This window comes from Brachionichthys hirsutus, chromosome 19 (genome assembly GCF_040956055.1).
Source record: "Brachionichthys hirsutus isolate HB-005 chromosome 19, CSIRO-AGI_Bhir_v1, whole genome shotgun sequence".
NCBI classification, from domain to species: domain Eukaryota; kingdom Metazoa; phylum Chordata; class Actinopteri; order Lophiiformes; family Brachionichthyidae; genus Brachionichthys; species Brachionichthys hirsutus.
In genome coordinates, this window is record NC_090915.1 from 7,388,276 (window position 1) to 7,410,800 (window position 22,525).

A 22,525-nucleotide genomic window follows, 5' to 3' on the forward strand; every position below is an offset into this window, starting at 1 on the left:
AGCGACATTGGTCTAATTCGTCCTCCTCATCCAGAGCCGTTAACACTCTGAAAACGAACACAACGCGGGGAATGAATGGGCCTTAAAATGATGACATGAGGCTCTGTCCTGCTAATAGTTCCGATAATTGGCTACAGATTTCAAACATTTAATTAAAAAATAAAAAATTCTCTCCATGTTTTTGGCCCTATAGGGCTGAAGGGAGAAACCATTGTTAGGTATGACGGCGCCTCTGGACTGTTGAGTACTTCTACGGTTGTCACCAGCAGCTATACGTTCAGTATTTTTCCAGTAGCTTGTTATTGGCATGTTGAGAAAAGGTCAAATAATGACACAAGAGCAGAAAGTTTGTCTAAAGCCAGTAATCTCTGTCTTCCATATTCCACAGTTACTGGGAAGAAAATGACTTTCTATATTCATTTCAGTAATCTGCCCCCTAGTGTGAGGACAGGGGACACTGAATTATTGATCTGTTATTAGATTACAGAGGATCATTTATATATATATACAACCCTGCAATTCATTTTGTGATTCACCCATCATGCATTGTTTCCTAAAATAATTTACCCTCCCTTTCAGCTCCGTTTTGAATCGAAACCTGCGTTTTATTTGTTGCTTTAGTTATTGGTTTTAAATTAACAACTCAATCAGTCAAATAAACAAACAAAAAAAAAAGACTCTTCACATTCGCTCTGTTTTTCTCTGAAGCCTCACTGACTTGTGAAACGGATCAATCCTTGTGATAACTTGCTGCACAGTGGCAGCAGCTCTCTTGTGTAAATGTTAGAAGAATTTCCTGGTCCAGTAAACACAAGAGAATCAAAACCGCGTGTTACACCTTTAGCGCTAAACAGCAGGGCGAATGATGGTTGATCAGGAGAGGAGGTGTTTCCAAACACAGTATTAGATGCATCGAATATCGACACAGACTGATCTTATAGAAGATTGCTGTGAGATACAGGAGGAGGCTTTCACCAGCAGCAAAGCAGAGACGGGGGATCTGTGGGCGATGGCAACCTAGACAAAAATGAAATGGTGCAAAAAGATTCTAAGATCCTCCTATGAGAAAGTTGAGCACTGTAGAGGCTTCTGGCCGAGTGTGTTGCTATTTGGTTTGGAGTTCATCCAACAGTCAGGGGAAATGTCTTGAGCATGACTTTTTGTTGATCTAGCAGAGAAAGAAAGATATAAGATAGTTTCCAGACAGGGGGCGCTCATCAGAAGTCATAACTTTAAGCTGAATTTACACAAGATTTAGAATTTGCTTTCACGTCAGAGTCTTGACTCAAGATGTGCATCTGTTTCCACCTATGAACTAAAGAGAAGAACCTTATTTCACACAGACCAGAATGGGTAGGCTGGTTGGGCATGCTCTGACGTCACACATCCATCCAGAGGTTATGTGAGCCGTTCCAGCAGACTTGTGTGGAATAGATTCAGAGACTCCGAGTGCCGAACTCCTCCTCCTCATCTTCCCACTGGGTGCATGTGCGGGCTGCGTCCGCTCACCGGCCATCCTCCAGTTGAAATGAAGGACATTTAAGTTAAAAACAGTTGACAATATTCGCAAATATCCGCTCAGTCAAGTAAAAAAAACAAAAAAAAACGCCCTTGATTTGATTTTATAATGGGATTGCGCGTATTTGGCACGCCATTTTACGCATTTGTGTGCATCTACTTTTTTGTTTTCATCATCCAAACGTCCCGGTCCCAGAGGAATCCGGGGACCCACCAGCAAGGCGACAACCGGGGACCGGCTCTCCGGCAGACGTTACGGTGGTCACACAACGGCAAGACTTTTAGCATTTTAAGCCAAGGCGCGCAATATCAGCCACCGAGGCGCAGGGGCGCGCCGGCGGAGCAAGTGCAGGCGCGACCTCTCACCATCATTCGGGATGCGGACGTGGGACAGCCGGACAATTCGAGTCCGCCGGTGGCGGAGCCGCAGCAGAGTCGCCGTGAGTCCAATCCACGGAGACCCGGTGGTCTCCCTCCTCCTCTCCAGAGGCTCCTCCGTGCGCGTCTCGCTGAGCGCACCGGGACGCGCCGGAACAGCACTGCCAATGAGACCCAGGAAAAGGTGACTGCCAGTCCCCCTTTGATCGGGAGAGAAGACATGATGGTCGGAGACGATCCCTACGACCCATACAAGTCATCCGACAGCGACAATCCGTATTATAACTACTATGACGTCTACGAGCGGCCGAGGCGGAGATCCAGACCCGGATATGGCACAAGGAATCACCAGTACGGTAGGGAAGTGTGTTAGAAGTCATCCAATGTTATATGTTCATTTATTTGTTTACCTTGACTTGACTTGGTCAGGCATGGGCAAACCCAGGCCCGGGGGCCATATACTGCCCGTTGGGCTATTTAATTTGGCCCGCTGAACTTGTCCAAATTATATCATTAAATTAAATGTTACTAGAATTAAACCTGATTCATTTGACCTTTTCCCTGTAATGCTACCTGTAAAAGGCCAAATCCTTTCATGTAATGGGTTGTGCATGTCATTTATATTAGCTCACACAAATACTCCATCCATCTGTTCCTGACCCGGCCCCTCTTTCATATTGTGGCCCGCGAGTCAAAAAGTTTGCCCACCCCTGGTCAAGGTAAACCTGCCACATTTCCATTTCCGCTATCGTTCTGTGTTTTAGGCCTGCCTGACCTCGTACCGGACCCGTACTACATCCAAGCCTCTGCTTACGCCCAAAGAGTCCCGATGTACAATCTGAGATGTGCAGCTGAGGAAAACTGTTTGTCAAGGTAGACCTCAGTCTGAGAACTCTGAACCAGGCTAACGTGCTTGTGGGTGAGGACTGCCAAGTGGAACCAAGTGCTGCCACTGATGTCTGTAATTTAATCAGAGCTTGTCTGCGGGGAGAAAGCGTGGATGGTAAACACATTATCGAAAACCAACCCAAACCACCACGTGCCTTGAAACTATTTTTCCACCCACCAATTATTCATTGGCTGCCCTTACTCAGACGCTGGAAATCTGCTCAGGGGAAGGGCTTGCAGGAAAAACAATCTCAGTAATCATGTCCAGATACTGTCTATGCTTTTTTTTTTTTTCTTTCTTCTTCCTTTGGATTGTTCCTGCAGCTCGGCCTATAGAGGCGACGTAAGAGACTATGATACCCGCATGCTGCTGAGGTTCCCCCAGAGGGTCAAGAACCAGGGCACTGCGGACTTCCTCCCCAGCAGGCCACGCTACTCTTGGGAGTGGCACAGCTGTCACCAGTGAGTATAATCTCACCTCAGCGGGACCAAAGCCTCTTGACTTGTTCTCCTGCAACATTTCTTCCTCATTAATTACAGTCATGCATGAATCCAGGTGTCCGAATGTGGACTTGGATGTTTTTATGGGGCTTGTCTGAATAAAATATAACAAGAGCTTTTCCTTTTTTCACTTGGAATGGAGACGCTTTTTCTTCAGACCCCTTGGCTCCAAATTTAAATCTGGGTTGTTTTGAACATTTGAAATTTAAAAATAATATATTTTTATTTTTTGTCACGCTGTCTTTTCCTGTCTGTGGGTGTGTAACGGCACCCCCTGTCCAATCACACTCGTGATTGTTTTTTATTCTTTGAAGTCTGTTTTATTGCTTAGCAACAAGTTTGATAGGATTTAAATATGTTCTATTTGCTTCTTTAGGCTATGAATGCTTATTTTTTATTAAAAAAAAATTTCAATCAGTGCATAATTTTTTTTTTAAACCAACATTTTGGCTTTCAAAAGAAGATGTGAATGAACTTCATGCGACCTTTGGATTTAATTAATTGACAACTGCAGAGTCAGACATCGTAAAATAAGGTTGTTGGAAAGGACAAGTCAAAAAGGGAAACCGCTGCTATTTTGTTCCTTTATTGGCCAGATGGAAAATCATCTAGTCTTCCGTGAATCTACAGAACGTAGCTCAGCCCCGTGGTTGTTTTGAATCAACTCCGCTGCTCAAATCCCCAAGATACAGCATATTTTGACAAGAATCCAGTAAAGCGCTGATGTAGACTGTGGACTCTGTCAGTGTTTTAGACGTAAACTAATGTTACAGTCCACTAAACAAACTCTGTCCTAAAGATAACGGAGTGAAAGCAGAGTCAGACTGACTGCAGCACCAAGCTCGACCAAGGCTGCTCAGCTTCCCATTACATCACCGCAATTAAATGCAACAATCCCAGGATAGTTTGACCCTCATAGTATAATTAATTCATGTCAACTAACTATCGCGAGAGATTGGAATCGCATAGGTATTAATATTAGTTTGTATATTTAGTCAATAAAGGTGTCCAGGAATCCTATAAAACTGAATATTCTCACCAGGTAGAGAATATTATGCTGCTCCAGATCAGACTATGTTTTAAAGTCTTATTGTGATGTCATTGTGTAATTTTTTTTTTTTTTTTAAACATTGTCTATAAAGTTTGAAGGTTATCGGCCCGATGCAATCAATGGTCAAGAATCCTTTAAAAAAAAAAAAGAAAAAACAGATGATAATGATGATGATGATGATGATGATGATGAGGACAATCCAGATCACCATCATCATGGTAAGTTTCTGGCTGCATATCCTACCTTTCTAAAAATGAATATCCTTCTCGACAGGCATTTCCACAGCATGGACGAGTTCAGTCACTACGAGCTGCTGGACGCCAGCACGCATCACTCCATGGCCGAGGGCCACAAGGCCAGCTTCTGCCTGGAGGACACTTCCTGTGACTATGGCTACTACAGGCGATTTGCCTGCACCACACATACGCAGGTATCAAAGGATCCTGCTGCCAAGACAACCGCTGAAATGCTGTTGTTGCTCCTTTTTAAGCGGCTCTCATCAATACAGTTTATTAATAATGGATCACATGGCAAGTTGTGCCTGATGTGGTTCACTCAATATGGCAAAACAACAAGAATTTAAGTGCCATGCAGGACGTTTTTCTAAGATTTGTAGATAGCGGAGCCCTAAAACAAACCTGAAGGGACAGCAAGTGTGTAGTGTAGTGGATTTTGGATCTAACTAGCTTACAGACATGGGGGTTGTCCTATTTCTGCAGTTCATGTTGAATACATTACGTCATGCCTTTATTGTTTTTATTTCAGGATACAATTTTTGAAAATGATCACAATGACATACTAATACACAATTTACACACATATTCTTGTCACCTTTCAAAGTACTAAATATCACAAGGACTGTGAAACTAAAGCAATGACGTGTTCCTCTTATAAGTTTTTTATTCTTGCTCTACATTCTACGCTGCTGCTCTAAATGCCCACCGTCTTTAACTGCTGAAGTGAACGCTTCATATGATTGCTGTCCACTCTGCAGGGCCTGAGTCCGGGATGTTATGATACCTACAATGCTGACATCGACTGCCAGTGGATCGACATCACAGATGTGAAACCTGGAAACTACATCCTCAAGGTTTTGTCAGAAATCCCACATGACCATCGATTGGGTTTTGCTTGTTTATTGATTTTTTTTTTCTCTTATTTTGTTGATCTCTACAGGTCAGCGTGAACCCGAATTATCACGTCCCAGAAAGCGACTACGGCAACAACGTTGTGCGCTGTGATGTTCGCTACACAGGCAACTATGCCTACGTGTCGGGATGCCACATGTCAGGGTGAGTAGCATTTCTCAGGTCCGCCTCGCATCCATATGTTGTTCTGATTTGGGTTTTTTCTTGCTTCTCTTTCAGGTATTAAGAGATGACGATCATTGACAGCATGTTCTGTAAATGGCAATAAAGGTGAAAGATAAAAAAAATAAAATAATAATTGTTATTGATGTTTGTAATTTAAAATAATGCCAATGAAAAAGTAGTAGTTGTGTAACATTATAGTGCCAGACGACAGTGAATTTTGCTTGTGTTTACTTTTACTTTTTCTCTCTACTTATTATTACATTATTTTGTGTTTATACTAGTATTTCATGCAACCTTTCAACTTGTTACAGAATAAAATCCATGAAACTTTGCGGCTTCCTTTATTCATTTATTATGAGTGAGCAAATTATCTTATTTTGAGATTTAGAGATTTAAGAGAGAATTCTCTTTCATGAAATATTTATTAAAAGCTTAGACCTCATTCAAGCAAACAACACAGCGAAAAAAAACTTGTCGAATTATACATTGGCATATATTTATTGATTTATCTGCTAACAATATTTCGTATTTTACACTGTGAGACTCGGTTATGTCGCGTTCAAAACTGTATTCAATTAAAATAAAAAAATGGCGCGTCTTCTGCTCCTCCACTCCGCCAGGGGGCAGCACCGCCACTATGCCCCTTTTGTTTGATTGTTTTCTTCCGGCTACCAGAGAAACGAGAGTAACTCAAGCACCAGCAGTGTGTGTGACGGAGTGTGTGTGTGTGTGTGTTTGTGTGTGTGTGATCGAATATTAGGGACAAGTGTTTATGTTAAAGTCAACATGCATTCAGTCCGAGTATCGATTCCGTCGTTTCGATCAGAAAACAACTTGACGGAGAAAGGATACACGGTAAGCTGCCTGTCTGTCCTTCCAGCTCAGGTTTCTGTCTCCGTGCCCTTAAAATGTTTCATCCATGACATGCAGCGTTGAATATAACATTTTAAATGGGACTATTGTCCTGTATTTGTTCGCTAATTCGCTGTCGTAAGACCAGAAATGACCCTTTTGTATGCCCGTTAATATACGTGGTCGACTCGGGTAATCACAGACTACAGCGTGTTTAGAGACAATCAATCTGATCAAAGACGCTGGACATTAATCAAATCCTTCCCGTCCACAAGGTCACGGTGTCCCCCAGTGTTTGACATGGACACACAACTTTACAATTATTTAGAACCCTCAAATTAACAGTTAAAGTGGCTTTTAAACTCGTATATCTTGTGTCAGCTATATAGATCAGTCAGAGAAACACTACATCTCCCATAACGCATTCCAAAGCTGACTTAAGCCCCTAAATATCTATGTCTGATTATTTCCATGGCTCCAGTTCAAAGCAGGCAGACGCTTCATTTCATTTAATAAATGTATTATGACAGAAACTGATCGCTCGGAGTCGAGTCTGCATGTAAATTGCTTTGACTCTCAGAGCTGTTGCAGCATTTTCTGATCGTTCTCTCGTCTTTTCTCTCCATCTTAGGACACACTGACAGCCGTTTTCAAAGCCTGTCCTTATTTGCATTAGCAGCGCTGCCCACATTAATTGTGGAGTTCCTTCGCATTACATGATGCAGCAATCTGTAGTCCGGTGAGAGGAGTCTGTAGAGACGTCAACAGTAACGGCGACAGATGCTTCCTGTTGGCAACTCGCTGACGTAGACTCAAACGGGCTGCTCACACACACACACACACACACCGACTGCACTGGGGAGATACACGACGTGGCCGATGGCGCGAAGAGATAAACCATTTCCTCAGAATTCACACTTCCTGGGTTCGTAGTAACGTGTTGCTTTCCTTCAGGTTTTCAATATTGAAGTGCTGATGAATGGAAGACAACACACTGTTGAGAAACGCTACCGTGAATTCCATGCATTGCACAAGATGGTGAGCTTCAGTGTGTGTGTCCCCCCCCCCCCCCCCAAGTTCACCACGATTCACTTCATGTTGAGATTCGACAAGGTTCTCCTTGCTCACCAGCTCGGCATTAATGAAAACCTTTTCGTATAATTAGCCAGTTAATCAGTTCGACAATTTAGAAATCTGAATCTAAAATTAACAAAGCCATATTTGTGGAACAAAAGGAGGCAAAAAAAAAATACAAGATATAATTCAGCTGAGGATAAAGCACAATGATTTGTTGTAGTATTTTTATATGAACCCCTGACTTTTCCTCCAGAGCCACCGGTAGTGTCAGATGTTACAGCGGCATTGTGGTAAATTTAAAACACCTCTAACAAAAGGATTATTGTTTGCCAGTGGGTTACAATAAAAAAAAAAAGGATGAAATTCTTCACCATCCATGTGATTTTTGTGACAATCCAGCAGAGCTGTAGAGACATCTTTGCTCTCCTTAACTCATCTGCCGTGTACATTTTAAATCCCTTCAGCTAAAAAAAAGCCTGAAGCCTCCTGAGATTCCTTCTAAGCACGTCAGGAACTGGGTTCCCAGAGTCCTGGAGCAGAGGAGGCAGGGTTTGGAGCTCTACCTGCAGGTAATCCTCAGAAGAAAAACGCTTCTTTACGCCCATGAACTCATTGCCCTGCTTTCTTTCCCCACAGAGGAATGTCGTCTAACCTAAATTAAATGTTTAAAGTACTGTGCAAAGCATTTACCAGGGACGGGTCATGGGGTCACGTTGGTTGTTTACCAGTGCTTCGCGTGCACATTGTAATTATGCTTTTGTTTTGTCTGCTTGTTTCAGACTATAATTATGGAAAATGGAGTTCTCCCAAAGATATTCCTGGATTTCCTGAATATCCGCCATTTTCCTTCTGTGCCAAAAATCGAATGCTGTGGGTGAGTTGAAATCTGGAGGTTTTACATGAAAGAAAATTCCCTTTTGTACTGTTTGTGTTTATTTTAAATCCTTCTTTCTAAGTCTCTTAAAGGGTATGTGGCTTAGCTTTTATTTTTCCTTTTAAGGCCATTCGATCCGGAATCGATGGAATCAAGGTGAGACATTTGGCATCCTCCTGTTGGCTGTTCTAAAAAAAACCACTTGATGAAGTAATCCTTTGAATTGTTTGCTTTGCGTCACTGTTTGTTCTGAACCTAAAGTTCACCCCGCATGTCAGCGACCTTCATCCCGTTAGTTTATTTGCAGCATGTAAATGAACAAATCTCCTGACTTCTCCTCAGTAAACTTTCACACCAGCCAGGCTTGCTGTTCCTGAGGGACCCGTACCTGCTGCCGTCCGCGCACGGTGAGTTCAAACTGCTTATGTGCAACGTAAACACATTCAAATAGCATTAAAGTGAAGTATACAAAAAAATTGGGCTTGAACTTTTTTTTTTTACCAATACTATCTTTTAAATGGACTTACTTTCAGATACGTTTTCAAATGCCGTGATCGAAGGTGTGATACACGGAGTTTTCTACCCAGATCTTCAGCCGAGGTAAAGCTGCAGAGTCGGAGCAGAGAAAACTCAGCCCCGAACAGGTCCTCCATATTTTCACATCATTTTAGGCGGACTTCGAGAAGACAACATGAAACTCTTTTTAAAAATCACTTTCACCACATTCTAAACTTAAAGCATTAACCTAACACCCAGAAACTTCCACACGCGTTAACATTAACCTTGGATTGGAAGCCTTTAAATCCTATTTGTCAGCAATAAATCATAACTAAATGTGAACGTTTTTTTTTTTTTTTTGCAGGTTTCAAGGAATTGGATCAAATAAAATTTGAGCTTATTTTCAGAAATGTATATATCAAAATAATAACTTATAGTTTCTTTCTTAAGAAAGCTATCAGTGAAATAAGCAGGGAGGGTCAACTGGAAGCAGAAACAAGTGGCATCCGATCATAAGGGAGACCTGAAGTCTATGAAGTCTATTATTTGAGGGTTTTTAACGTGTGAACAGCACTGTGAAGTGATGACGTGAGTGCGGCGCCTGTAAACGGGCGCGCCTCTCTTTTTATAGCACCAGCGCTGCGGTTTTTGATATTGCTCTGAGCTGCCAAATCGAGCAACCTGAAGGATAGACGTGTGGGACAATGACAAGGCTTGCCTCTGGTGGTGCTGACGGCTGTCAGAGAGATTAAAGCGCTCAATAAAGTAGTTTGTGGCGGTGATCTGGGAGGGAGCAGCTCCTAAAGAACTGTCTGATATATTTAAATAATACATTAACATGGATGCAGTAGGGGCACAGGCCTCGGTGCGTGTATTACCCACAATGCCTCTCGGATGTTGATGTCTTGTGTCTAATGCATCCTTGAGATGAGGAGTGTAAAGAAAGATGTGCTGATGATACGACTGACAGCAGAGATTAAAAAGTGAACCGCTTCTAAAAAATAGCTCCAGTTTTGTAATACACGTTGACTTTGAAATTGTTAAAGTCCTCATTTTACATGTTTAGAATCCGGATATACCACCAAGAAAAACAGCCACTTGCTCAAGGCCAGTATCCAACACTAATATCGGTTAGATGAGTTCACGCTGATTTTACACCCAACTTGGGAGGCTAGTTTTTCAGGGCGGCGATCCATCCAGCACTTAAAGGGATGCAGAGCTTTGTTAACTGAGACTTGACTGTGCAATATATTTTGTATCGTTTCCTCTTAATGTCTGTAAATGTGTAAATTATGTTTGTTGTTGCTTTCTGGGCAGAAACTGATTAAAAATAACGCTGCTTCTGTGAGCCCTGCTGCATTTCATGTCAGCTATAAACTGAATATTGTAATGAATCCTGAGTGATCAGATCATGACTCGATGTTATAACAAAGTGAATCATTTCATAGAGAAGAATCTTATTTATAGTGTCTAACATTGGACCATCTGTGTGCCATGATGTCAGCTGGAGTTCTGCTGCATCACTTGAAGTGTTTAAACTGACACAAATAAAATGTCACAAGAATTATTTGTCAAATGTATTCTTATTTATAAAAGAAATATTGTTTCAGCTAAAACAATTTCATTTATCATTTCTTTATTAGAAAACTCAATAGAATACGCTGCCAAGTCAACAATTCAGCTCCATTTACATCAGCTTCTTTCCTCACAAGAGTCCATTGTGTTCTGCAAAATCTATCCTCTTCAGAACTCAGTAACATCGTTTGTTGTATGTAGTTTAAAAACAATTAAACGAAAATAAATTACAATTAGTCCAGCATATTTAATATATGGCCTTCTAGCTGATCAAATGATGCTGACCTTCTGTCAGAGCGTTTTAAATTCTTCTTTTGCCAATTCACGCATTACTGCACTTTTAATAGGGACCCGATTAAAAATGGACAAATTGGGAACATCCTCTTGCTCAGTAAAGCAGTGTGAATCTGTTAACATGTAGTGTAATAGAATAGAATAGAACATGCCATCTGCATGAATTCAAATTTGTAAACAAAGTACTGAATTTATATTTTGGAACTATCCTGAAATGGGAAAATTAAGATCCTTTAATTTCTGCGCGGGGAAAGTCCAGAAGTAATAAACACACGTGAATGAAACGTGTGAACCATTCAGCTTCAAAGTTCTCCATGACCGACATCGTCTTTCAAATGTTCCTCCTGGTTGCCGACGGGGGCTTTGATGTCGGCGAAGGCGACCTCTCTTTTCAGCTGTTCGAGAGGAGGCAGGCCCACCGCCAGGTTCCTCAGAGCGATGGCCGTCATCAAGAATCTAAAAGGGAAACGTAGTGGGTTCGTGAGACGCACGGCATTCAGATGTCTCGTGTGAATACAAGCAAGCCCGGCGCGTGACTTTGCCGTCGGAGGACGCCACTCACCCCCTCCGTAATGTGTAGTACTTCTTCACTGCAAAGCGCTCCAGCCGCTCCGACACGCCCGCCTCCCTGCGTTTCTTCACCTCCTTCATGCGGCGCTGCCTCTTCAGGAACAGCCGGACGATCGGGTCGGTGGCGTTGACGTCGGCGTCTTCGGCAGCCACGAGCGGCTGCAGCTCAGGAGGAAGCGGCTCGGTTTCTGCGGTTTGAGAATCAGAGGACAGGAAAATGTGTCCTATGTTTGCCTCAGTGGGTTTTTTTTTTATTTTTTAAACTCATTAAACGCTACCCTTACCTGTCCCGTTGCGAACGCGCTCCTGGAGCTCTAACAGTCTGGTGAAGTTCCGCTGCAGCGACGCCTCGGTGGTGTTGACGTAGACGTACATGTAGCAGGACGGGTCCTCGGACACCGTGTACACCTTATGATAAGCCCCTGCAGGCACCTGCACACACACGCACCGTGTAAATGATGTGACTGTTCGATGAAACGGTGCGGTAGAGTGTCACGCTGGGTTGACGTACCTTCATCTGCTCACCCGGATGAAGAGTGAAGTTCTTCTTCTCCTCCACTACCTCAATGGTCACTTTGCCCTGCAGCACATGGATGCTGGTGTTTCCCAAATCGTCACTTACAAAGTTTTCTAGCAGGAGACCTAAACGGTGGAGCGGGGTCACGCAGTGAAAAAGCAGCCCGTGCAGCGCAGAGCGTTGTTAGAAAATAAAACGACAAGGAGAGGACCGTAACCTGGAAAATCAGCGATAAAGACGATCTCCGTCTGGTTGTCCAAACTGCCCTCAATCTCCTGGAACTTGGTCCTCCATGGCGAGAGATCCACCAGCAGAGGCATCAGCCACGTGTTCGGCCGGAACGGTGACCAATGAGCTCTCACGATGTCCACGCGTGGATCGAATATCCTTCAAGAAACATCCAAAGCCAATTTAAGAACGCTTCATTTTTTTCATTGGATCGGGCGGTCGCATTCGTAGCACGGCACCTTTGCTGGAAGCGATCGTTGATGGACACCCAGATGTCGAAGTAGATTTCGGGATCAGAGATGTTATAGCTGGGCAGGAGCTGGCTGAGGCACGTGGCGTACTGCTTCAGCATATCGCCGTGGTCTTTCCAGCGGCGGCTTTGTGTGAACACCTTCGGGGCACAGACGGAGGATTTACAATAGAAAACGTTGTCATTTTAAAAAGTAAAGCCAGAAAGTAGCATCAATAGTGATGACAGCCTGCACACCTTTTTATTTTAACCTCCCCTTAACTTTAATTAGAGGTCGAGATGTTCTCACTCTTGTTTGGGGGGTTCGTAGGTTTGCTTGTTATTCTTTGAACACGTCAGACGGTCCAGGATAAAATCCGTTCTATTCTGGTGCAGAGCTGTACGTTTCCCCTTATTTCTAGGTAAACAATTCCTAAATCATACTGTAAATAACATTACATAAATAATATTGACGGTGCTGATACCTCAGAGCGAGTGATCAATGAGAACTTCTTGTACGTGATCTTTAGTATGTAAGAGTCAAACAGACGTGTGGGGTTGGTGGACGTATACTCGTTTTAACTCACCCCGGGGTTTAGATATCCGATTTCTCCGGTTTTCCCATCTTTGTATGTGATCTTAACATGCTGATGGCTGCGGGAATGAACCATCATGTCCCAGGAGTATCCGTACAATCCATTCGTCCAGTTGTTGTAACCCTGCAGCAAAGCTTCGCATTAGACTAACGCATGTTAGAATGTCACTAGTAAATCTGTACTAAGAACTATGACTATGAAAACACATCAGTTATAGTATCTACTTGTTTAGGGCTTCTTTAATCTGAGCTGCTGTTTGCCGTGGTGTAAAATCCCATAGAGATTTTTGGCTTTTCCGTTTCTGACATTAACATTCATTTCTATCATTTTTTTTTTGTTAATATTAGACTTGAAAATGAATAGAATCTGTTAACGAAGCATCATAATAACATTATGCAGCAATTAACTAACTTTTTGTTCATCAAATGACCTGTAAAAGTCTTGAAAGAGACGGGCAGTCGTACCCGAGTGATGAAGTGCGAGTAAGGCATGAAGAACTGTTCGATGATGTAAACTATTGTAAAAATGGCCCCCAGCTTGTGCTTAAGTCTCAGTTTGGGTGCTTTGGCAACAGGTGGGGTGGTCTGGCGTTCCTTGTAAACACAGGAGGGGCTGGGCTGGGGGTCCGGCGAGGTGAGCGGCAGGACCGTCCTGAAGAACGCCGGGAAATGGGCGAAGAATCTTCTTGGCCAATCAGGATAACAGAACAGAGGACTGGTGGCCAGCATTGTGTAAGAAAACATACCTGCGGAGGAAAAAGGAGTCAGTCGCAAAATTAAAGAGAGAATTAAGAGGACGGCGTATCAAAGACGTAGGACTCACCAATGCTGAAGAGTTGGGAGTTCATACAGTGGAAGTAGCTGACGAAGCAAAATCCAAAAGGCCTTGTGGCATCAAAAAACAGCAGGTAGCCTGCGGTCAGGTCCAGAACGAGGCCCCCGCCGTGCACCACCAGCAGGTTTATCAACTCCACAGGAAGGATGGTTCTGAAAAATCATGCGTGGCACAGCAGGATCAGAGCAGGACCGCTGACGCGTAATGGAAACCTGTTGAATAAGGTGCCGCATAATACCTACTTGAAAGGATCAAACAGCCAATGGTGTGCCAGATATGACATGGAGTATCCCTCCACCCAATCAGCATCCAGTTTTTTAACTCCAGCAATGAAGTACACAATAAATATCTTGGAAAAACCATTGACATCCGTCAATATATGAACGATTAAAAAGGGGGAAATTCAGTGAATAAAAAGTGTTGCACAAACCTGTATCCTCAACAAAGTGTAATTCCAAAGAGGCACGTGAGCGTTTCTTATAGAAGGCCTCCGCACTCCGTCGACGGACCTGCAGACAGACACGTGCACATCTGTCCTCCTCTGGAGAGCCATCAAACGAACAAGCGGTCGATGCATCTTCACATCCTCTCACCAGTATCTGTTGCCATCCATGAGCGCCAGCTGAAATCCAATCAGACCGTAGAGGTACGAGTGATTGTTCCACGCCGTTTTGTCCAGAAAGAAAACGTACCAGTACGTCGAGATGAACATGAGGCAGGAGAGCCGGTAGAAAAGGCCGAGCATGATGCCCAGCGCACCTTCAGGGAGGAACACACAATCTCAGATCATTAAATGATCACCCAATGAAGCCGGCGATGCAATCAGGATTATCTGTCCTCGTTTTACAGATTTTATTATTCTCCGGAAGTGTGACGTCTGACAAATATGGATATTTACCTGACAATGACATTTTAAACACGCAGGGGAATAGCGTTGCACTGTGGGTAATGTAGGAGTCTAAAGTTTGACCTGTATTTGAGATTAGCAGGGAAAACACAGACGTTGCAGTTTTTACTTTGATCACTGTGTGTTTTTAAAGTCCCACAATTTGAGAAGAAATGTGTTCAAAACAAAAGATAACTTTACTAAGGTACTAAAATACAGGTATTACAAATAATTACTGTCAATTAACTCTTCAAAATTCAGTCACAATGATATATTTTATAAACATAGAATTATGTGTTTCATTTATTTTTTTGTCTGAGATAATTGCTTCATTTCAATCATTTATTTGATGTTGTATACAAATAGAAAATGATGTGATACTTTATGATATGCCAGTTACATTCTTCAGTACCACATCTACAATACCTAATGTTTACATTTCTATGCGGCACAAATGTTCGCAGCTTAGTTTTGAGAATCAGAGTAGAACATGCATCGATACCAATGCTGATGTGTCGACATTGTAAAGTGTGAGACTCGTGGATCTAATGACGTTTTCCATCAGCATTGATTTACTTATTGACCTTGTCTTTTGTTCTTCTGTTAGCATTTCTACACAAGCTACAGAGAATGCTGCCTTTTATATTAGGCGGAAATTCTGCATTAGTTTGTTGGCTTTGGGGGGGAATTAAGGTGGAAACTGCATGTCGGGGGGAGTGTGCCCCTTACCACATAGACAGCTCCCCGCAGAGACAGCCTACTATAAAATGACTACATCCGTTTAGACTCAAAAAGAAAGGGGGGGGGGGAGGGGGGAATACTGTCAGTAAAGTCAGTAAATACTGAGCTGGGAACTTTCAAACCTGTTCAAAATTCTAAATAAATAAAAGCGTGACCCACCGAGGAACATCACCACATACACCAGATACATCCAATCGAGTTGCAGCGGCAGCAGGAAATTAAAGAGCGGGAAGCGGCACACAGGAGCGCCGTCCAGGTATTTGTAGTCCAGGTGACTGAGGCCCCGCTCCTGTGTGATGTCGATAGCCATCAGAAACCCTGCAGGACGAGACAGAATGAAGCCGTACACAGATATCCCGCGGGACCGATCTCAGGCACTCAGGCTTAAAACACACATCTCAACTTACCGAACAAGCAGCGGAAAATGCCGAGAGATGCAGGGTCAGTGGGCCGGTTCAGGAGGGCCACCATGCTATTCCAGGAGGTCAGGTCTTCCTTCCTGAAGCCAAAGACCTTTTCCAGCTTGCTTCTGGTCTGAGGTGCATCCTTTTTGGGAACCGTATCCTTCTTTGCAGATTGATTCTCTCCATCGTTACCCACTAGAGCGCCTAGATGTTGAACTGGGTCAGAAATGCACGCGTAAAGCAAATATATTGCGGAATGACGCACCAGATCTTATCAAATGAGGGGGAGACATGCATTGATTAAAATAGATTTCTGCTTAATTTAAACACTAATCATGACAAATATTAACGCAACAGCTTGCGCTAACTTAAAAGTTGGCCGAACTGCAACACATCACTGCTAACAACAAACCCACCTTCAGCCGCGTCTCTCGTCTCCATGCTGTAAAATATAAAGGATTAAACGGATTTAGTTCGGAGACAGGAGTTCAAAGAAATCCTCTCTCTGCCCCAGATGTGCGTGTCTTGGTCACGAAGTTACGTGTCACTGCGCACAGGCACACGCACACGCACACGCTCGTATAGCACTAAAGGAACATGTTTTTGTACGTCACTTCCTGTCCTGCCCGACGTGAGGTTGGTAAGTAAAGTACCATATGATGCCACTAGAGGGTAGTCACGTGATGGTTCATGGACTTAAGTACAGTACTGGAAATAATAATTCATAAATAAAAAACTGAAAGACAGGTTACACAAGAATTTGATATTTATATTTTGTAGTCCTACAAAAATGGAAGTTGTTCCACTAAGTCTGATTTCAGTATTGATTTTAACATGTTTTAATGTTAGACTATAAAATCAGTTTTCAAATGGATCAAAAAAAATGACCATTGTAAATCTTACATTTATATTTTTGAGAGTTAAATGTGACTTGTCCTCTTTAAAGTTTTGCAATTGAAGTCTGTCTGAGCAAAGGTTGTCAGAGGTTGATTTTTGAAGTGCCCTTTGCACTCAAATACAGGCCAGTCACTAGGGTTCACCAAGGGCCTACGTGCTGGTCATCCAGTTATTCATTTATTTATTTTATTGGAAGTTTATTATTACTTTTAATTGTAGTTGTGAAGTTAATGTATCGTTTTTGAATTATTCATTATTCACCACATTTACATCAATCTAACCTTTGTTAGAACATTTTTTTGACTTGTAATTCGTCGATTCAACAGTAGGTGGCCATTGAGCAGAAAAACTGTATCGTCGGACACACTACTTGAAAACACAGGGAAGAAGAAGAAGCCACAGATTTCCTGGGAAGTTTACACATCATCTCATACCTCTGGCTATTATTTTACTTTAATAAAAATTGTAACGGCCAAAGACAGTTTTGCGTTCTGGAGACTTATGTGAAGTATCAGCTTCTCAAAAGCAGAACTGTTTTTTGTTTCCAGACGTGGTTTTCGTTTGTAAACAACGGCAGCTAAGCTAGCTTTCGTGTTAGCTCCTTTTCTGCCAGCCTGAGCATCTGACCTGTGATAAATGTCCAAATTAACCTAAAACGACTTCCTCATCCGCCCAGGTGGTGACAGTCACCAGGTAAGTTAATGTATTTATTATCTCTTCTTATTGCTCATGAAACCGTTTTGTGGTGAACAATGATAATAGCAGGTTTTCAGTTAAAGAAGTCCACGCAGATATCAAGCCTTCTCTTTTCAGCCCAGCCCCATTATGGGTCATTAGCATTAAACATCACGCGTCCATCTTTGACTTAAGTCTGCGTTGTTTTGCCAGCATTATAAATTGCTTTGACTTGCGTTAATTTGGAAAATTCGTTCGTTTTCAACCGCAACCCGGATCCGGGTTCTGGGCGAGGAAGACCAGACACTCCTTCGCTCCAGCCATAATCTATAATAATCCTTGATTCCCAGGCAAGGATCGATATTCTTTGCAAATCTTCAACATGTAGATAACCATTTCCAAATAGTGACAAAACAGCATGCCTGATCACACCAATTTGAATGTAAGAAATTGTAGTTGTTCATTTGATTGAAACAGAATCAGAATACTTTATTAATCCCAGAGGGAAATTCCAAAAGTATGCGCTGTATTCATTTAGATTTTTGAGATTTCATGGACTAAACAATATGTTGAAAGATTAACAGATTAAAATTTGGGAGGAGACAAGAAAAAAGAAACTGCTACACAACCTTTATCAAGACTCCAGAAAGGTCTAAACTCGTAGTCTGTTTACTTTATTGATCTTTGCAGCTGACCGCTTGTGTTTCATATTTGTTTATGTGTTTTGAAAAGTGTAGCAATGGGAAGTCTGGGTAGCAGGTTCCAGTCCGCCACTCAGGGACCAGAAGAGGTCTCAGTGGGCACAAGTACCAGCCGCAAGTACGGCTGTGACTGTAAGAAGAGGAAGCGGAATGCCCAGTGTGACTGTGAAAGTGAGCAGGAAGAGGACGACGCCATGCTCGATACGCCTCGCAGGCAAGTCGGGTTAAGAAAAGCGGTGTCCAAAAAGAACGACCAGTTCAGCGTTATCCTGTTTTACATCTGCTTGTATTTCCAAACTTGGAACAGGAAGAAGTTAAAAAGCACATCCCGATATATATATCAGACCTTGTTCCTGAATGGGGAAAACAGCGACATTCGCATCTGTGCCCTGGGACAGGAGTGGAATCTACACAAAGTGTACCTGTGTCAGGTAAAAACGTTGATTTAAAATGGCCGCAAAAAGGAAGTCGGTGATTGTTTTATCGTGTCGCTGTCATTAAATGGCGTTGCTTCTTTTTCCCCTTTCTCCTCCTCAGTCGGGTTATTTCTCCAGCATGTTCAGCGGCTCTTGGAAGGAGTCAAACATGATGGAAATCATCTTGGAGATCCCGGACCAGAACATCGACACTGAAGGTGAGATTACCTCAAACAGAAACGGAAAGTGTGGAAACAATTGACTGTGTTCGTTTATGTTCTCTGCTGACAGAGCGTTACTTTATTTTTTTCTGTAGCTCTTCAAGTGGTGTTTGGATCTCTGTACCGGGATGATGTGCTGATCAAGCCCAGCAGGGTTGTCAGTATTCTTGCTGCTGCTTGTATGCTACAGCTGGTCAGTACGCTCAAAAGGCATTTTCTGAATTTGAAAGTGAACGCTTTACGAACGCTTTATTTTGTTCCCGACAGGATGGGTTGATTCTGCAGTGCGGCGAGACCATGAAGGAAAACGTCAGTGTGAAGTCTGTGTGTGGATATTACGCCTGTGCCAGCATCTACGGCTTGGACTCAGTCATGAAAAAGTCTGATTTAAATACTTTAAAATGATTTCATATCGCAGTAATTCATATCTTAAGTGTGTATTTTCTGCTGTCTGTGAATCTCTGTAGGTGTCTCGAGTGGCTTTTGAACAACCTGATGACCCATCAAAATGCTGACTTGATGAAAGAACTTGGGTGCGTTTGCTCGGTAGAGACGAAGCGCTGCTTGTTGAAACCTCCCAAATCAGTGTCTGGTGAATTCAAAAATAAATATTGTATATTAAACCTCCTACGGCAGAGGAATATGTAAAGAGGCGTGGCCTCCGCTGGGAATAACCAGCGGTACATTTGTCACAATCCTGTAAGAGGAAAACCAAAATGGTTCAATCGTGTGACTTTTCTGAGTAGGAAAGTAGGAAGTCTGTTTTTATTGTCAGTGCGGAGGTCAAGCTGGAGGGTAAAGCTCCCAGATAATTATTAAAAACTTTGATGGACCTCACTTTACAGGGCGGAGGTGATGGAGCAGCTCGTCCAGTCCTCGGACCTGTTTGTCATGCAGGTGGAGATGGACGTATACACTGCTCTGAAGAAGGTAGATGTAAACACGACCCCCCTTCGTGCTCCCAGATAGACGCTCCGTTCCATCAGACCTGTGGCTCACTGCTATTTTCATCAAATTCTCCCTGCAGTGGATGTTTCTGCAGCTCAATCCGTCGTGGGACGGCCCGATCAAGCAGCTGCTGGCCGATGCCGACGCCTGGCTTTGCAAACGCAGGACCGGTATTGGATTGAGTCATCCTTTGAAATATCTTCACTTTTTTTTTGTTTACGTGTCGCCTCACGACTCTGTTTTCACCGGACTTTGCAGACCTGTGTGACCAAGAACCCTTCTTGGACACGGAGGAGGGCGCACCTTTTTGCTCGGTGTTCAAATACGTTCGTCTCCAGTATATAATCAATGATCTGGCATCGGCACGGATCCTGGAGCGAGACAACATTTTACCTCCAGGTAGGATTTGGCTCAGACATGACTTATACATACTACACATACAAATTCAGTTTTCGACGGATTCCATGTCGCTAACCTCTTAGCCTGGTTATATCAATGAATATTATTTTGCAATCTTTGTGTTGTTAATAGTTTCTTAGATTTATAATTACAGGAGAAAACTTATGTAAAGATTTGGAGACTTGCTTTGAGTTTTCGTAAATATAACTAAAAATAGAACTTGGAAGAATCGAAGCAGCAACTTTTTTGCTTCCATCTCGTGCTTGCGGGCTGATATTACATTATAGTTTCTATTCAAACCTCCAGATTGGTTAACATCGGTGTACAAAACCCAGTGGTTCGCTATGCTGCGGACAGAGTTTGACAATGATAATGGGTGAGGACATGAGACTGAACTATTGTGATGTCAGCGGACTGTTGATTGTAGCCACGTGCACTGCCGAGTATGATTTTAATGTGTCTGTCTCTCATTAGTCCCCATGAAGCTAACAGAGAGGAGTTTGAGCTGAGCAGCATGCGGTGTGGCAGAAAGCTGGCTAAAGACGGAGATGTGAGTCAGACATTTCTGCTGCTCCAGTGCAAAACAATTCATTTAATTACTGGGAGAAACAAATAATAATCTCCTCCTTTCTGCCTTAGTACTGCTGGCGGTGGACAGGCTTTAACTTTGGTTTTGACCTCCTGGTGACCTACACAAACCGTTTCATCGTGTTCAAAAGAAATACCTTGAGTCAGCCATGTGGGGGCGCTGTGAGCCTGCAACCCAGAAGACATCTGGCATACAGGTCTTTGAACGTCTATCCACATGCTGTGATTACATCGTGGACTTTGAAATAAATTAAGATTCGAATCTTCTAAATTGACCTTAAAAATCACTCAAATAATCTAGAAAAAAAAGTATTTGATTGAATTGTTGCAAATTCACAGTAATAGTCAAACGACATAAAGAAACTACTGTTGCCTAGGATGCATTTTGGATCACAGCTGAAACAGCTGTGCCTGTGCTGCTTTAATAGTTCTATATTTGATCTGTCTTTTAAATTAAAGAGTGATCGTGAGCTTATAGTATTCTAAAGCTTAGAACTAAAAGTTTCTGAACTCGGCTATATTTGTTCAATCGACCGTTCTTTGGTCTTAATAGTAACTTCAAAACTCGTGTTTGGTGCTTGTTCAAAGGAATAGTTAATTATTTGTGATAGCTTCATGTTTACCTTACAGACATACAAGTAAAATTAACACTTGTGACAAAAAAAACCCTCAAATATTTGCTTCTTTTATTTCTTCAGGTTACGTCTCGCCTCCTTTGACAGCCATGGAAAGTTAGTGTGTAGCCGTTCAACGGGTTACCAGCTTCTCACTCTTGAGAAAGACCAGGTGAGTGAGTGAACCGCGCATGTGCGCGCCTCAGACGCGGCGTATGAAATGTTGGGTAAGACGTGCGTAATGTCCCTTCCGTCACTCAGGAGTACGTGGTGATGAACCTGGATAGCCGGTTGCTGTCGTTCCCACTCTACGTGTGCTGTAACTTCCTGTATACGTCGCCTCCTTCAGACAACCGTCCGGATTCTCCAGAACAAGACAGCGCCGCTCACACGGCGTCCTGATGGCCTCCTCGGCGGCCATTAAGCGCCGCCGCCTTCTTCACAAAGGTGTTGAGACACGGACGTTGAGACATCTAACACCGGGCATGTAAAAATCCATGTTTACTGAAAAATGTTTTAAGTTTGTTTGTTTTTTTCACGTGCGGATATAGATGCATGTCCTTTACATTGACCGCGAGGGGTTAAGCATTCACTGGAGCTCTTTGGGAAGCTTCAGGTCTCCTCCTCACTCTGACCGTGTATAAATGAATTGTGTGAGGATCCTCGCATCCACTCAACCAGCGGTGCTGCTGTAGCGACCCGAGTGACTCCACGTAGAGAGAAAACACAATACCGAATACACCGAGCGTGTTCTGAGCATCGCAGACAAAAGGAAGAGACGTGCCTCTATCTCCCGCCACTTGTAGAAACACTTCAGTTCTGAAGCAGCACCTTTACTACCTGCTGCTTCACAATCAGCATTAATGTCATACCTGCTGTTAGTTTCTCACCTGCTCTCTGTTCGCCGCCTTGTGTGCACTGTCTCGCTTGTATTGCTGTATCATTAAGGTCAAAGTTAAAGGTGTTTTTGGCATTATTTTAATTATTTTTTTTACATTTGTATTTATGGGTTTGGAAAATGAAAACATGCATTTAGTTTGTCAGCCATTAAAACAGCCCACCCATGAGGACTATGGTGCTATCACATGACCACTGCAGTGATTGTGTAATTATTCTTTTGCAAATGTGGCAAATCACTCTTGACAAAATCCTGCATTTTTACTGTTTGTCTGGTTTCCTTTGTGCTGAAACCTCCTTTGGATCTTGCCTTTTATTGGGACTTTGAACTTCTGAGGTTTTTAA

At 42.8% G+C, this 22,525-nt stretch overlaps 4 protein-coding genes across 5 annotated transcripts; 3 read left to right on the plus strand and 1 right to left on the minus strand.

The window, feature by feature from the left end:
* The first annotated feature begins 1,627 nt into the window (after window positions 1-1,627).
* loxa (lysyl oxidase a) lies at window positions 1,628-5,967 on the plus strand. Its single transcript, XM_068752809.1, has 7 exons — window positions 1,628-2,252; window positions 2,661-2,769; window positions 3,109-3,246; window positions 4,610-4,766; window positions 5,331-5,426; window positions 5,513-5,628; window positions 5,704-5,967. Exons 1-7 carry the CDS (start codon window positions 1,628-1,630, stop codon window positions 5,708-5,710), a joined length of 1,248 nt encoding a protein of 415 aa, XP_068608910.1. The 3' UTR covers window positions 5,711-5,967.
* A 362-nt stretch (window positions 5,968-6,329) lies between these two features.
* Window positions 6,330-9,440, plus strand: snx24 (sorting nexin 24). 2 transcript variants are annotated; one of them, XM_068752711.1, is made up of 8 exons: window positions 6,330-6,504; window positions 7,456-7,539; window positions 8,043-8,147; window positions 8,358-8,452; window positions 8,579-8,608; window positions 8,795-8,859; window positions 8,986-9,052; window positions 9,315-9,440. In XM_068752711.1, exons 1-8 carry the CDS (start codon window positions 6,436-6,438, stop codon window positions 9,343-9,345), a joined length of 546 nt encoding a protein of 181 aa, XP_068608812.1. In that variant the 5' UTR covers window positions 6,330-6,435; the 3' UTR covers window positions 9,346-9,440. The 2 variants fall into 2 exon arrangements, with proteins under 2 accessions (XP_068608812.1, XP_068608813.1); XM_068752712.1 differs by lacking the exon at window positions 9,315-9,440 and having other exon boundaries at window positions 8,986-9,212.
* A 1,661-nt stretch (window positions 9,441-11,101) lies between these two features.
* ggcx (gamma-glutamyl carboxylase) lies at window positions 11,102-16,265 on the minus strand. The gene is made up of 15 exons (XM_068752710.1): window positions 16,241-16,265; window positions 15,828-16,040; window positions 15,580-15,738; window positions 14,387-14,552; window positions 14,224-14,302; window positions 14,036-14,142; window positions 13,782-13,945; window positions 13,424-13,704; window positions 12,951-13,082; window positions 12,374-12,525; window positions 12,124-12,293; window positions 11,901-12,031; window positions 11,674-11,821; window positions 11,382-11,577; window positions 11,102-11,275 (listed from the first exon to the last, which is right to left on the minus strand). The coding sequence occupies exons 1-15, from the start codon at window positions 16,263-16,265 to the stop codon at window positions 11,122-11,124; spliced, it is 2,277 nt and encodes a 758-aa protein (XP_068608811.1). The 3' UTR covers window positions 11,102-11,121.
* Window positions 16,266-18,135: 1,870 nt separating this feature from the next.
* Window positions 18,136-22,348, plus strand: gmcl1 (germ cell-less, spermatogenesis associated). The gene is made up of 14 exons (XM_068752978.1): window positions 18,136-18,315; window positions 18,409-18,528; window positions 18,635-18,731; window positions 18,830-18,927; window positions 19,002-19,114; window positions 19,202-19,267; window positions 19,580-19,664; window positions 19,762-19,852; window positions 19,941-20,081; window positions 20,388-20,457; window positions 20,556-20,631; window positions 20,721-20,866; window positions 21,368-21,455; window positions 21,545-22,348. Exons 1-14 carry the CDS (start codon window positions 18,136-18,138, stop codon window positions 21,683-21,685), a joined length of 1,512 nt encoding a protein of 503 aa, XP_068609079.1. The 3' UTR covers window positions 21,686-22,348.
* The last annotated feature ends 177 nt before the right edge of the window (window positions 22,349-22,525 follow it).